Source organism: Phacochoerus africanus, chromosome 16 (genome assembly GCF_016906955.1).
Source record: "Phacochoerus africanus isolate WHEZ1 chromosome 16, ROS_Pafr_v1, whole genome shotgun sequence".
Classification (NCBI taxonomy): Eukaryota; Metazoa; Chordata; class Mammalia; order Artiodactyla; family Suidae; genus Phacochoerus; species Phacochoerus africanus.
In genome coordinates, this window is record NC_062559.1 from 19,780,436 (window position 1) to 19,794,534 (window position 14,099).

A 14,099-nucleotide genomic window follows, 5' to 3' on the forward strand; every position below is an offset into this window, starting at 1 on the left:
CATGTGCTCACCGCTGAAATCCAACAATTGTTCATTTCTTGCCACATTTGATTCAGAGACAGCCCTTCTATTTATGGTTTTACAGTTTTACATAAATATATATATCCACAAACAAAATACTGATTTGTATGTTTTAAAAATATATTTAAATTGGAGTTCCCGTTGTGGCTCAGTGGTTAACGAATCTTACTAGGAACAATGAGATTGCAGGTTCAATCCCTGGCTTCACTCAATGGGTTAAGGATCTGGCATTGCTGTGGCTGTGGCGTAGGTCAGCGGCTACAGCTCCGATTAGACCCCTAGCCTGGGACCCTCCATATGCCATGGGTACAGCCCTGGAAAAAAGACCAAAAAATATATATATATATATATTTAAATGGAGTTATACTGTACACATTCTTTTGCAAACTTTTTCTCCTAACTTTTTTTTCACTTACCCATACTGTTTCATATAACTACAGTTTGTGAATTTTAACTGCTGAATACTCTTTCATTGAATATACCATGATTTATTTATCCATTCTTCTGCTAATGGGCATTTAGGGTGTTTCCAGTTTTCTATATTATACACAGTGCTGTGCTGGACAGGGCTGGGGAGGCCTCCTTGGCGTATACGTAAGCACTTCTCCACGGCAGATAGATACCTAGAAGTAGAATTTCATAGAATCTGTACAGCTTAAACTTTACTAGATATGACTAAATTTTTCTGTAAAGCATCTGGACCAGTTCACACTCCACTAACAGTGGCTTTCAATGCTTGATTAAATTCACTAACATATTTAAAAATTTCTTTCCTCACCATTCCTTCTTGCATTTCATGCCTTCCTTCTTATTTGTTTCCTTCTTTGAAGTATATCCTTTGGTGGCATTTTGGTGAAAATCTGTGAGTGGTAAACGTTCTCAGTCTTTGTCTTAAAATATCTTAATTTCACACCACTTAAATGGACATTTAGTGGGCATAGAATTTTAGGTTGAATAGTTTTAGCCTTTTGAACATGTTCTATTTTTTTCTATAAACTTCGTAGCTAAGAAGTCAGTTTTCAATGTAATTGTCTCTATAGACAAACGGGCGCCTCCCTCCCCCTTTTGGCCATACCTGTGGCATATGGAAGTTCCTAGACCAGGGATCCAATCTGAGCTCCAGCTGTGACATATGCCACAGCTTTGGCAACACTAGGTCCTTAACCCACTGTGCTACAGTGGGAACTCTAAATAGGCTTTTCTTTTTCTGCTTGCTTTTAAGATTTTTCTTGTTCTCTTCAGTATTCTGCAGTTTCACCACAATGTGTTTCTAAGCTCAGTTCTCAACCTAAGGACCATGTCTTTCTTGAAAATTTTGGAAGATTCTCAATAATTATCTATTGGAATATTACATTTCCCTCATTCTCTCTCTTTTAGGAAATACATGAAATATATACGCGCGCGCACACACATACACACACACTGGAGTTCCCTTCGTGATTCAGAGGTTAACAAACCTGACTAGGATCCATGAGGTTGCAGCTTCGATCCTGGTCTCACTCAGTGGGTTAAGGATTCAGTGTTGCCATGAGCTGTGGTGTAGGTCGCAGACGTGGCTCAGATCCTGAGTTGCTGTGGCTGTGGTGTAGACTGGTAGCAGTAGCTCCAATTCTACCCCTAGCCTGGGAACCTCCTAAAATAGCAAAAAAAAAAAAAAAAAAAAAAAAGAAAGAAAGAAAAAAAGAAGAGGAAGAAAGGCAGGCAGGCAAGCAGTATATATGTGTATGGCAGGGAGAGACAGAAAAAGGAAAAATCATGGAAAAGGAGGGCTCGTCCGGGATTTGAACCCGGGACCTCTCGCACCCTAAGCGAGAATCATACCCCTAGACCAACGAGCCACTGGTAGTTGTTTCTTGCCAGATGTGCCTTCTCTGCCACATCAGCAGTGGCTGCAGTCTGTGGTTCCTAGAAGCGGCCGGTCTTCTCCTTCAAGGCTGGCTCCCAGCCCAGGCAGGCTGCACTCCAGCCGGCCTCCCCCCCTCGGCTCTCACCGGCTCCTCCCCGGCCCACTGCGGAGCCACACGGTGATCTGGGCAAGGCCTCATCTTCCCCATGACCAGCCAGTCCCCTCCAGGGCTGCCGAGTGAGTCCATGGGGGTGCTGCCAGGGAAGAGCGGAGAAGGAGCCAGGCTCCAGCCACCTCCCCTTCCGGGATCCCCAGGCTGAGGGGCCCTGTCTGGCATCTCCTGCACCTGTGAAGAACCAGGCTTCCTTCTTCACCATCAGACCACCAGATAAATCCTCCCAGCTCATCAGCCTCCTGGGTAAAGACCGAGACGGCTGCCCCAGATCGCCCTTGATTAGTGCTATTTGCTAAATTACTCAGTTCCTTCATCTGTCGGTTGGGGACGGAACACCTGCCCTGTCTGCCTTACAGGGAGATTTGGGGGTTTCTCTCAGGTGAAAAAAGTATGTGAAAGCTCTCTGCAAACTGTAAAGTGCTGTGCAGAGAAAAGGGCTTGTTATGATGGCAGCAGGAAGGCAGGGAGGAAATACATGGTAGGAAAGCACTGCTTGATGCTTTCTGTGCGCTGAGCAGTGTGACCCGTGCTCTGCAGATCTTAACCTCGGAACAGCCTCGTGAGACAGCTGTCAGCCCACGGCAAGATCAAGAAACCTGCCTAAAATCACCTTCTAAAGAAGCGCATCTGTCTGAATCCAAATATGCTTTAAATGCAATACTGTTTTAAACGCGGTACATACTGTCATCCTGACTTTCTAGAAAACCAGAGATGGGGAATACATCCTATAAATCCCCACAGTCCCTCCTTCACCCCAACCTGCCCTACTCATCCTTTCCAGGGAGGCTTCAGGGAAGAGCCTACCAACTGGCTCAGGGTGGCCTGGGGTCTTTAGGCTGGGGTTCCCCAAATGAGGATGAGTGGGGAGGGCACACCTCAGAAACTGGCAACTTGTAGGAGACCTCAGGAGGCTCCGCCAGGCTCTCTCTCTCTCTTTTTTTTAGGGCCACACCTGCGGCATATGGAAGTTCCCAGGTAGGGGTCAAATCAGAGCTGAAGCTGCCAGATCTGCCACAGCAACACAGGATCTGAGCCCCATATGCCACCTATACCACAGCCCCCAGAAACGCCGGTAACTTAACCCACTGAGCGAGGTCAGGGATCGAACACGCATCTGCATGGTTATTAGTTGGATTTGTTACCACTGAGCCACAACAGGAGCTCCCAGGCTCTCTCTTGTAGGCTGTCATAGTACCACACCCGCCACACCCCAGGATCCTTGCTGGCTTCTAGGGGGACCGCCTTCTATGAGGCGGAAGCACTTGGGGAGAGGAGGGGCAGACACCAGGGATCTGTCCTATTGATCTTTGGATCCACCCCTGTGGTTGGCACTTGGCAATCCTGTTGACGACACCAAACAGTTCCCAAGCTTTTCTGTGTGCCCAGCCTCATGTAAGCACTTAACCAGATTAATCTCATTTCATCCTCACGGCCCAACCGCTGTTGTAGATGCCTCTAGAAAAAATGAATGCCTATCTGAGGGAAAGAAAGTCAGGACTATGCACCAAAAACCCAGCAGGGCCAACAGATACGTAAGTGGATCCTTAGCACTAGGCTCGAGGTTAAAAAAAAAAAATCATAAGCCTGAGGTAACCCTCCCACCCTCCACCCAAAAGCAGGTTTCCTCCTGGACCCACCCTCACTTGGATGCGGGAAGCATGACCCTCACTTTAGAGAATGGATTGGGCAAGATTCCTTTGTACCCAGGGAATAAAATTTTATTATCTCCATCCGGGAGTGTCTGGTCTGGATGACTGGCTCTGTTAGCAGATCATGGCCAGAGAGAAAAGCAACAGCTCATCTAGTCTAAAACCAAAGGGACTTTTTTGGGTAGCTGTTTCCCCAGCCTTTTTTTTTTTTTTTTAAATTATTTTTATTTTTTCCATCATAGCTGCTTTACAGTACTCTGCCAATTCTCTACTGCACAGCCAGGTGACCCAGTCACACACACATATATACGTTCTTTTTTCTTACATTTTCGTGCTCCATCATAAATAACTATAGTTCCCAGTGCTATAATTCCCACAGCAGGATCTCATTGCTTATCCATCCCAAAGGCAATAGTTTGCATCTATGAACCCCAGACTCCCAGTCCATCCCTCCCCCTCCCCCAGGCAACCACAAGTCTGTTCTCCAAGTCCATGAGTTTCTTTTCTATGGAAAGGTTCATTTGTGCCGTACACTAAATTCCAGATATAAGTGATGTCTGTGCCTCAGCTTTAAACTGGCTTGTAAAGAAAAGCCACTCAATGCGTCATCCCATGAGCTCAGCACACATTCCCTCGTTGTTCGTCTCGCTGGGTGTGCGAGGGAGTGGGGTGGCTCCAAGCAAGGGCTCCGGGGCGGGGGGTGGGGGGTGGGGGGGACAATGCCGAGAATGTTTCCAGGCTGAGACCAGGCTTGCATCCCAGCCAGTGCTTTTCTCTGGGGGTGCTGTTGGAATTTGAGGCCGGATCGTTCTTCTCCTCAGTACGGCCCGTCTAAAGCCGTGTTCTGCCCACTCAGTATCAGTAACCCCTTCTCTGCTGATATTCATAAAACACCCCTCCCCACCCTGCCCCCTTCCAAATGCCTCCAGGGCTTGGGGGAGAGGAGTGCTCCCCTGGTGGAGATCCATTGGCACCTACCATGCCTTGTTTTCCAGGCTGAACTCACGGTGGTCTTGCTCTAGAGGGTAGGACTCCAGGCCCTCAGTGTCCTAGTTGCCACTGCGTCTCAAAGCCACAGATGGAATTCTCTAGGGAGAGTCGTGGCTCTACCTCTGGGGCTGTCCGCCCTTTCCTTCGGCGGCGTGAGGGTGGCATTTGTTTAGGCAAATCCTTGGCATCTCCACTTTCACAAGAGCGTGTGGACCCTTCCCTTCTCTCACCATTAGTCTGGAGAGCCTGACCGGTCAGTATTTTAACAGACAACATGGTCAAGACACATCATTTCAAGTTCATTGCCACCTCTTACCGGTGAGAAACCCGGCAGAAAATGAACACCGGCTGCTTCTGGAGAGGGAAGTTGGGAGCCTGGGAGGGAAAGGTATTTTTCACCGTATTTTCTATTGTACTTTTTGAATCTTGAGCCCTGGGTGTATAGAATCCTCTGGCAACAGAAATTCATGATGAAACACGAAGCAGAGAGAAGCAACGCTTAGAGCGGACAGGGAGCGATGGCTCGCAGCCCTCCAGAGGGTTGAAATGTCCTCTGGATCAGAGCAGCTGGCAGAGCTGTATTTGGCTGCCAGCCGAATGGTTCTGGTTTATGTCCAGTTCTGCATCGTGCTTTGTGTGGAGCCCCTACTGAGGGCCCTGAGCAGCAGTGGACCCAGTGCTGTGAAACAGCTTGTTGTGCTACTCAGAAATGATGTCCAGGGTGTTCCCATCGTGGCTCCGAAGAAACAAATCTGACCAGGATCCATGAGGATGCAGGTTTGATCCCTGCCCTCACTCAGTGGGTTAAGGATCCAGCGTTGCCGTGAGCTGTGGGTGTAGGCCAGTAACTACAGCTCTGATTTGACCCCTAGCCTGGGAACCTCCATATGCTGCGGGTGCAGCCTTAAAAAAGCAAAAAATAAAGGTGTTGTCCAGGACATTGTTTATTATAGCACCCCCATGTCTCCTGTGTGAAAGCCCATTCTTGTCTGTCACAGTCTCAGCAACAGTTGGTCTCTGTTTACTTTCTGGGCACTGAGTCATGTCAATGAGTAGCTGCTGGGAAGCACGAGTGTGTGGTCCGCAGGTAGTGAGCCCCCAGAGTGGTATTTCAGTTGCATTCCTGACTCCTGATCTCCCCTCTGTTGTTTCTCTTCTTTTGCTCTTATATGTGTCCTATATAGTCCTGCAAACTTCCCTTAAACGATTTCTGGAAAAGGTGGGAGAATGTGAATGCACACACTACTAAAGAGAATAGGGAAAAACAACAACCCTGAAACAATTCAGAAAATATCCTCTTTTTCTAGGACTTTCCTTTTTTTCTAGAGAAGTAGAAGGACTAGAAAAACAAAATGTCTGGAGTCCTCTTGTGGCACAGCAGGTTCACTGGCATTTGTCATGGCAGCAGTTCGGGTCACTGTTGTGGTCCTGGCTCCATCCCTGGCCTGGGAACTTCCACATGCTGCGGGTGAGGCCAAAAAGACAAAAACCAAAACCAAAACCAAATTTTCCCCAAGTTTTCCATTTGGTTCTGGATATTTAGAAGTTTACTTCTAAATGGTTGAATCTCAACTGGAGGGGACGGAAGCCTGGGGCAATTTTGCTTCTCGGGGGCCATTTGCGTCTGGAGATGGTTTTGTGGTTTTTTTGCTTTGTTTTGTTTTTAAATTTTTATTGAAATATAGTTGATTTGCAATGTTGTGTTAGTTTCAGGGGTACAGCAATGTGATTCAGTTATGCATATATCTATTCTTTTTCTGATTCTTTCCTCTTATATGTTACTACAATGTATTAAGGATAGGTCTCTGTGCTACACAGTAGGTCCAGGTTGGTGGAGACATTTTTGGTTATTATGACTGTGGTGGTGGTGCTGCTCTTGGTACCTGGAGGCCAGGGATCCTGTTAAACATCCTACATGGCACAAAACAACACCTCCCAACAAAGAATTATTTGATTCAGGATGTCAATAGCGCTAACGTTGAGAAACCCCAGTCTAAATGTACCTAACATGATATTCTGTGAAGCTTTAGTGCATTACCATGTTCCTAAATTGACAAAAGTAACTTTAAATCTGGAAAGGGCACAATATTACACCCTAAATGTACAGTCGTCTCTCAGTATTCGTGGGGGATTGCTGCAGATACCAAAATCCTCTGATGCTGAAATCCCTTATATAAAATGGGGGAGAATTCGCATATAATCAATATACGGCTTCCTGGATACTTTAAATCATCTCTAGGTTATTTATCCTACCTGATACAGTGTAAATAGTTGTAAGCACAATGCAAATGCTGTGTAAATAATTACCTGCATAGGGCAAATGTAAACTGTGCTTTTTGTAACTTTTCTGGAATTAAAATTTTTTTTAATATCTTGGTTCAATCTGTGGATGCTGAACCCTCAGCTATGGAGATCCACAGCCTAAAACGTCTCCAGTTTTTATATCATTCTTCTTCTCCTTTACCACATGCCCTCACCCCAAAACCTCCCTTCCTTCTACCCCACGGCTTCAGTGACTCTGGACATCTTTTGTTCCTTGCTTAGGTACCTGTGAAACTCCATGCTTGGGTAAGGCTCTTTTTTGGCCTGAACCCCAACAGAGGGCAACTGCCCCATTCTAGAGGTGGCTGGGGTGGCTCTTAGAGTGGGCCCGTGGCCCCTCCTTCTGATGTGCCGTGGAATAGGGTGGGGAGAGACTGTTCGGGAACCTGTCGGGACAGTACTGGGAGAGGCCAAAGATGCAGCCACCTGGCCTGAGGAAGGGCAGTACGAGGGCCTGGGTGTCTTTTACCCATATCAGCTGGGCTGCCAGCTCAAGCCCAGGGGCTGCCCTTGCAGTCTCCTGTCAGAACCAGCTGCAGGGGTGGGCACCTCAGCAGAGCCCTGCTGACAGCTGGGGCTGACTCGCCCCACTCAGCCCAGGCTGACATGCAGCCACACGCCCTGCCCAGGGACAGGCACTTAAAACACTGCCTTTTGGGTGGTCTCTGGCCCTGGTGCTAAGGGCCTGCCTAGGGCAAGAGATGTGCTAATTCAGACAAACCAGTGGAGACCAAGCAGCCTCACAATGACTGGACCTTTAGCAGGAACTTACCAGGAATCTTACCCGTGGGTGAGTGTCTGTGTGAGTGTGCGAGTGTGTGTGTGTGTGTGTGTGTGTGTGTGTGTGCACACGAGCACATGTGCTCTTGTGCCCAGAGATGTCAGTCTTTCAGAAATGGCTGACCTGTCTCCATCTTCACTTTCTAGCTCCGGATTCAAGGGACATAGAGTTTAGTCCTAAAGTGTGGCCTTTGGGGAGTTTTAAATGGAAAGCCTGAAGTGTGTACCCAGCTCGTCTAACTGGGGAGGAATCAAACCTAAAGTTTCTCCGCTGCAGCGAGTAGCAGCCAGAATCTCTGCTCTGCTTTTAGATGCCAGCGCTTGCCTTTTGCTGGGCTCCTGGGAGATGCCTCCGCACACAGCTCAGCAGTCAGCCTAGCATTTGAGTGGAGTTTGTATGCAGATTTGAAGGCTTCCCTCCTTCTGTGGCTTCTTTCATTCCAGGAAACCCACCTTAAATTTTCCATTGCTCCGGAGTCTCAGACTCTGTCTTCTGAGTCTTCAAGCCAATAAAGGGCTGGGATTCTTGCTTGAGTTCTAGCTGACTCCTTAGGAAAAAATTCATTTGAATGTAGGTGGTAGGTGGTTCCTTTTATTCAAGAGTTGGGTCCCTTTCATATTTTGTCTGGACTAGAGTTTCTAAGTTTTACCTTTGAGGGGATTCCTCTGATACAAACTACTCTTTTTTTTTTTTTTTTTGGCCTTAGGCTGCACCCATGGCATACAGAGGTTCCCAGGCTAGGGGTCGAATTGGAGCTGTAGCCACCGGCCTACCCTATAGCCACAGCCACGCGGGATCCGAGCCACGTCTGTGACCTACACCACAGCTCACGGCAACGCTGGATCCTTAACCCACTGAGTAAGGTCAGGGATCGAACCAGCAACCTCATGGTTCCTAGTCGGATTCGTTAACCACTGAGCCACAACAGGAACTCCTGATACAAACTACTCTGCCATCACCAGGCCATCCTTTCATCTTTAACTTACCTGTATCTAAAGGGTGGCACTGTTATCTATGTATCTATAGGCAACTGAGGTGGGAGAGAAGATACACTCGTAAGGCCCAAAGTGTAACGTTGAATATAAGCGTGAGCAGAACTTAGAGCCAGGTGGGGGTCCCTGGGGTGGGCTTCTCATCAGAGGTCTTTGCGAGTCAGGCTGAGAGCTGAGCAGGTCTTGGATGAGCAGACAGGAGGAAGCCTGGCAGCTTGGGCACTGCTGAGCTAAGGGCAGGGGCAGGTGTGAACATGGCATGAGACGGACAGAGAACAAACCAACCTCAACCTGGCTGGGGGACGTCTGAATAGGAAAGGTACCCTCTCTGGGGAGACACACCATGAAGAAACTGGCAGCCGGGGATGCCTTAGCTCTCTAGGCATTGGCAAGTCACCCTTGAACTGTTCCATGAAGGCTCTTGCTAAGGTGCTCCAGGGCACTCTCCATTCCCTGTCTCTTCCTGCAGCCCGAGGCTGGTTCCCAGGCTGGCTGTGAGCCCAAGATCCCTGGAGAGGGAGGCTTAGGGGGTACTTTCCACAAAGGGACAGATGGGGCACAGACACCTATAGGGATTTAGTGGTGCCTGAAGCCAAATGAAGAGGGGTGCCCTTGATAGTTCTACTCAAGGGGGAAAAAGTGGTGGAAGGAGCTTTATTAAATATGGGTCAGTATCTCCCTCCCAGGCCCTAGATCCTTTGAGCCCCATCTTTTATCCTCTGAAGAACACACAATCGGCTCTGGGGCCACAAAAGGAGGTTTAGGTGGGGGTTTGAGGTCTCTAATCCCAAACTCTGTGCTTAGGAGGCTTAGGATCAGTACTGATCCTTCAGGGAGCCCGAAAGTGGCTTTGGAGGAGAGGTTCTTTGGCAGGGTGGGGGGAAGTGGCGGTGGGAGGATGATCTATAAGAGGAATCAGAGGGGGTGGGGGACAGCCCATGAGCAAGATGCCAGAGGAGGAGGAGGAGGAGGAGTTTCTTCTGTTCAAGAACATCTCCTTGGTGGGGCCGTGGGATGGGCCTCAGTACCACCTCGCCCCTGTCTGGGTCTTCCACCTCCAGGCAGCCTTCATGGGCTTTGTCTTCCTTGTAGGGACACCACTCAATGCCACGGTTCTGGTGGCCACCCTGCGCTACAGAAAGTTGCGGCAGCCCCTCAACTATATTCTGGTCAACGTGTCCCTGGGGGGCTTCATCTACTGCATCTTCTCTGTCTTCAGCGTCTTCATTGCCAGCTGTCATGGGTACTTCGTCTTCGGCCGCCGTGTTTGTGCTATGGAGGCCTTCCTAGGCTCTGCAGCAGGTACCTCAGGAGAAAGGGGCTGGGGGGTGAAGGCCACTGCTCTAGGATTGGAACCAGGCACTAGGCTGTTGGCTTAGAGGGGGCCCCTAAAGAGGAATCTGGGGGAAGACGTTTGGGGCTCTTTTGAGTATCAAGGTACCAAACCACCCCGACGAGAAGTCTTCTGACCGAGTCCCAGACTCGACTTGGCTCTCTCTTCCAATCTTGCCCGGACCCCGGCACTCCTGCGCTTCCTCCACCCCATCTGTATTCCACGCTGCCTGCAGGATGGGTGGGGCTGCTGACCCCATTGCCCTCACATTTCATCGCAGGTCTGGTGACAGGCTGGTCACTGGCCTTCTTGGCCTTTGAGCGCTACATCATCATCTGTAAGCCCTTCGGCAACTTCCGCTTCAGCTCCAAGCATGCACTGATAGTGGTCCTGGCCACCTGGGCAATTGGGATTGGCGTCTCCATCCCACCCTTCTTTGGCTGGAGCCGGTGAGAGTGTGGGGCAGTCGTGCTGACTTGGCTAGAAACTCAGGTTGCAGGGGTGGGTAGAGCGCTGGGGAGTCTTTGGCCTCTAATTCTTCAAGAGCTGGTGGAATAGAGAAGGGAAAGGGCTGTGGGAGACAAGTGCTAAAGTTTACTCTGCAGCTGGAGTTGCTACAGGCTCGCTGGTGAGGATAGAAAAGAGCCCCTGCTTGAAGTCACTCTGGGTTCTAAGTGGAGAACACAGTCCAGAAGCCTCAGCTCCCCCTCCACTACTTCGTGCGGTGAGCCAGTGCTTGGTCCCTTGCAGGTTCCTGCCTGAGGGCCTGCAGTGTTCCTGTGGCCCCGACTGGTACACCGTGGGCACCAAGTACTACAGCGAGTATTATACCTGGTTCCTCTTCATCTTCTGCTACATCGTGCCTCTCGCCCTCATCTGCTTCTCCTACTCTCAGCTGCTGGGGGCCCTCAGAGCTGTGAGTGGCTTTTGAGGGTCAGGAGGGATCAGGGGGCTCTAGGGGAGAGAGAAGAGTCAGTAAGTGCTTTAGAACAGAAAACAGCCAGGCAGAGGGGCATCTAAAAGCCGTGAAGGACGTGGGGACAGGGGGATGGAAGGAAGCATAAGGCGGGGCCATCCTGCTCAGGCACATCAAGAGATGCATGGGATCCCTTCCAACGTCACAGACCAGAGAGCTGCCTCCACCTCGCCTTCCTCAAGGCAGGGGACCCGGAGGGACTAGGCCAGAAGCTGGAACACAAGAGAGACCCCTGGGAGAAAAGGGTCCAGAGACCTGGGAGGTCGGGGCCAGGGAGACAAGGGCTTGATGTTTTCTGTGTGCTTCCCAGGTTGCAGCTCAGCAGCAGGAGTCAGCTTCAACCCAGAAGGCTGAGCGGGAGGTGAGCCACATGGTGGTGGTGATGGTGGGGTCCTTTTGTGTCTGTTACACGCCCTACGCTGCCCTGGCCATGTATATAGTCAACAACCGGAACCACGGGGTGGACCTACGGCTTGTCACCATTCCTGCCTTCTTCTCCAAGAGTGCTTGCATCTACAATCCGATCATCTACTGCTTCATGAATAAGCAGGTAAAGCTCTCTATTTAGTCCTGTGAGACCCTAGTCGGTAAAACCTGGTTCTTCTCAACAATGACTTTTAACTCAGAGCACCCTGGATTCTGCTCTAAGGCTTTCTAGGGGTGACCATGGGAAGCTGTGGAAAATTTAGGAGGCTGGAAAGCACACAGCTAAGTGAGCACAGGGATGAAGGTGTGGTCCTCAAGACAAGATCACAAAACGCAGCCATAAAAATCAAGGTGCTCCCAAGAGTAGAATGAGAAGTGAAAAGTTTTCTGTTTCACTGGAAAACTGAGCCCTTCCGTTTCATGAGTTTTTAACCCTTTCCAACCTCTAGCCTACAGAAGCGTTTATATGAATCACAAACATCACGTGTATAAAGTTCTACCAAAGCTTATCATCAGCAGGTACTGGGTGGCCTCCTATCCCAATTCTGAATCTGAGCTAAAAACCTGAACTCAGACAAATCTAGGAGGGTTCCTGTCTTGTAGGGCAGACACTCTGCTCTGAAATCATTTTGTTTCCTTCATTCCAGAGATGGATCTGAAACTAATGTGAAACCTCCTGGATAGAAACAGAATTGGCAGTCCTTTCCCAGTTGAAAGCACCTTCTAGAAATGGTCTGTTGGGTGGACAGGTTTGGGGACCGCTTCTGACAGTGCTGTTACGGGGCAGGATGGTTTGTGAGGTTTCCTGACAGTGGAGCCTGAGTCAGCCAGAATGTGCAGGGAATTTGACTGTAGACCCAGGAGCAGTGAGTGGTCTCAGGCTGGAGCACAGCTGGCTCTCAGAACAGAGATGCCTTCAAAACCGCCGGAGGCACTGGGTGAGGCTCTGGGGATACCAAGAATGAGACCTTCCTCCCCGCCCCCTCACGCTTCCTGACGTGGTCTCCTCTGTACTGGTCTGCCAAAGGGACTGCCTCCAGTTCTGCTCTTTCCCTCCAGTTCCGAGCTTGCATCATGGAGATGGTGTGCGGAAAGCCCATGACAGATGAGTCTGACATGTCTAGCTCCCAGAAAACCGAAGTTTCTACTGTCTCTTCTAGCCAAGTTGGCCCCAACTAAGGAGCCACACTGGCATATCTGCAGCGAGGATTTCACATTTAAGGAAATTTCTACTTTCTCTATCAAAATCCCAACCACTAACAGCACAGAAAACAGGAAGGGGAGTGACAGCAATTTGGGGAGTCAATTTTCCTACCAGTTCCTCCCTACTGAGACAAGGCTACTGTTCCAGCTGGGTCTACTTCAGATCAACCCAAAGGCCATCTCAACAGTCATCAGTTTCCACTCTTTTTTTTTGCTTTTAGGGCCACACCCATGGCATAGGGAAGTTCCCAGGCTAGGGGTCCAATCGGAGTTGCAGCTGCTTGCCTACACCACAGGCACAGCCATGCAGGATCCAACCCATGTCTGCAACCTACACCACAGCTTACAGCAACTCTAGATCCTTAAACCCACTGAGTGAAGCCAGGAATCAAACCTGCATCTTCATAGATACCAGTCAGGTTCATTACCGCTGAGCCACAACAGGAACTCCCAGTTTCTACTCTTAAGTGGCACAATTTAAAGCACTTGGAGAACAGAATTAATATACAAAGCAACTGTAAAGGAGTATGGTTAATTTTTCAGTGTATAGACATAATTATTTTCCATTTTAGTAACTTTTTTTTTTCCTACTGGGGATCTATTCAGAGACGATAGATTTTGAATTAGAACAAACTTAGGAAAATACCTTAGAAATGGGAGACACTTTAAAAGTAAAATTTAGGGAGTTCCCGTCGTGGCGCAGTGGTTAACGAATCCGACTAGGAACCATGAGGTTGCGGGTTCGGTCCCTGCCCTTGCTCAGTGGGTTAACGATCTGGCGTTGCCGTGACCTATGGTGTAGGTTGCAGACGCGGCTTGGATCCTGTGTTGCTGGGCTCTGGCGTAGGCCGGTGGCTACAGCTCCGATTCGACCCCTAGCCTGGGAACCTTCATATGCCGCGGGAGCGGCCCAAAGAAATAGCAAAAAAAAAAAAAAGTAAAATTTAGGAGTTCCAGTCATGGCTCAGTGATTAATGAATCCAACTAGGAACCATGAGGTTGCGGGTTTGATCCCTGGCCTTGCTCAGTGGATTAAGGATCTGGCATTGCCGTGAGCTGTGGTGTAGGTCACAGATGCGGCTTGGATCCCATGTTGCTGTGGCTTTGGTGTAGGCTTGCAGCCACAGCTCCAATTCAACCCCTAGCCTGGGAACCTCCATATGCTGTGGGTGCAGCCCTAGAAAAAGACCAAAAAAAAAGTAAAATTTAAAAAACCCTTTAGTAGGTCCCAAATATGAGTCTGAAAGAATTTCTTATACTGTCACTGCCAGTTATTGCTATAGCTTTGGCAAGGACAGCCATGTCCATAAACCCCCCCGCCAGCATGAATTACTCCAGGTGCTTCCTTCCCCACCTTCTATTTGGCTAAACGTACATATCTGTCG

The 14,099-nt window shown here is 49.2% G+C and overlaps 1 protein-coding gene and 1 non-coding gene across 2 annotated transcripts; one reads left to right on the plus strand and one right to left on the minus strand.

Annotated features, from left to right (window-relative positions):
- Positions 1-1,787: 1,787 nt before the first annotated feature.
- TRNAP-AGG (transfer RNA proline (anticodon AGG)) lies at positions 1,788-1,859 on the minus strand. Its single transcript has one exon. It is a non-coding gene; the product is annotated as a tRNA-Pro (tRNA).
- A 7,855-nt stretch (positions 1,860-9,714) lies between these two features.
- On the plus strand, positions 9,715-12,935 carry OPN1SW (opsin 1, short wave sensitive). The gene is made up of 5 exons (XM_047763398.1): positions 9,715-10,078; positions 10,390-10,558; positions 10,860-11,025; positions 11,396-11,635; positions 12,571-12,935. Exons 1-5 carry the CDS (start codon positions 9,715-9,717, stop codon positions 12,688-12,690), a joined length of 1,059 nt encoding a protein of 352 aa, XP_047619354.1. The 3' UTR covers positions 12,691-12,935.
- The last annotated feature ends 1,164 nt before the right edge of the window (positions 12,936-14,099 follow it).

Excerpts from the sequence above, each read along its gene's own strand:
- OPN1SW (XM_047763398.1), top strand. The coding sequence starts at position 9,715 with ATGAGCAAGATGCCAGAGGAGGAGGAGGAGGAGGAGTTTCTTCTGTTC. Across the intron at positions 11,026-11,395 it reads TGCTGGGGGCCCTCAGAGCT|GTTGCAGCTCAGCAGCAGGA; the intron begins GTGAGTGGCTTT and ends TGTGCTTCCCAG. Across the intron at positions 11,636-12,570 it reads ACTGCTTCATGAATAAGCAG|TTCCGAGCTTGCATCATGGA; the intron begins GTAAAGCTCTCT and ends CTTTCCCTCCAG.